The sequence below is a fragment of the Acanthamoeba castellanii genome (assembly GCF_000313135.1).
Source record: "Acanthamoeba castellanii str. Neff unplaced genomic scaffold scf7180000084769, whole genome shotgun sequence".
NCBI lineage: Eukaryota > Discosea > Longamoebia > Acanthamoebidae > Acanthamoeba > Acanthamoeba castellanii.
This window is the reverse complement of record NW_004457268.1, coordinates 137,982-138,744: the sequence shown is the minus strand read 5'-3', so window position 1 is coordinate 138,744 and position 763 is coordinate 137,982. Positions and strand designations below refer to the sequence as shown.

Sequence of the window (763 nt, the reverse complement as noted above, 5' to 3'; positions counted from 1 at the left end):
CACGCGCACGAGGTCGGCTGTGTCGAGGTGCTCGCACACGAGAGCCCACACCTCTGCCGGCAGTTCCTCCACACCGGCGCAGGCCGCCTGCGACGCCTCTTCCATTGCCTCCGCCACTTCTTCAAACGCCTACAAAACAGTGAGCAACAATGACGACAGGATCAAAAAGAAAAAGAGGAGTGAAAAGGAAATGCCTGAGAAAATTGCTGCCGACAATGTTCTGCCGCAAATGTCTTAGCGCCTGGCTCACGAAAAGCTCGTCGCCCTCAGTGCCGGCAGCCAACGGCTTTGGCGCGCGTCATGCTCCCGCCGCGCTTTGTGACCGCCAGGCTCGATGACCTGCGTGGTCTGCCCCTCCTGCGGTGATGCGTGGAGCACTCCGCAGGGGCGGACACTAAATCCCACGAACAACCACCCACAGTGTCCTTTGACAGATATGAAGAGGTGGTTAGCGACAACAAGGTGAGACTTGTGCACTGGGGACATTGGTGTTACTGTAAGAGAGCCTCCTCTTCGTCATCGCTGTCCAGATCAGTCTCTGAGCTGGGCGGCTGTGTCACAAAAATAATTCGTGTTTGTCTCCGACTTAGGGCAGGCGCCACACACGGAGAAAGCCAAGACGTGAACAGGATGCAGCCACTTCCGTTCTTCTTGGGGGAGCTCCACATTATTCAGTTTCTATCCCATTCTCCCCCTTTGCTTCATGGACCAACGGCTGCGCAGCCCGCTCGCAGCGTATGTGGCCAAAGGGCCACCACACCTG

General features: G+C 57.3%; 1 protein-coding gene across 1 annotated transcript in view; it reads right to left on the bottom strand.

Moving 5' to 3' along the window:
- Positions 1-105, bottom strand: part of ACA1_257170 (uncharacterized protein) — a gene marked incomplete at both ends in the record, with an annotated part of 1,965 nt that extends 1,860 nt beyond the window's left edge. Inside the window, one exon of the mRNA XM_004333512.1 lies at positions 75-105. Coding sequence (XP_004333560.1) covers positions 75-105 — 31 coding nt within the window. The remainder of the gene's footprint in view (positions 1-74) is intronic.
- Between the last annotated feature and the right edge of the window lie 658 nt (positions 106-763).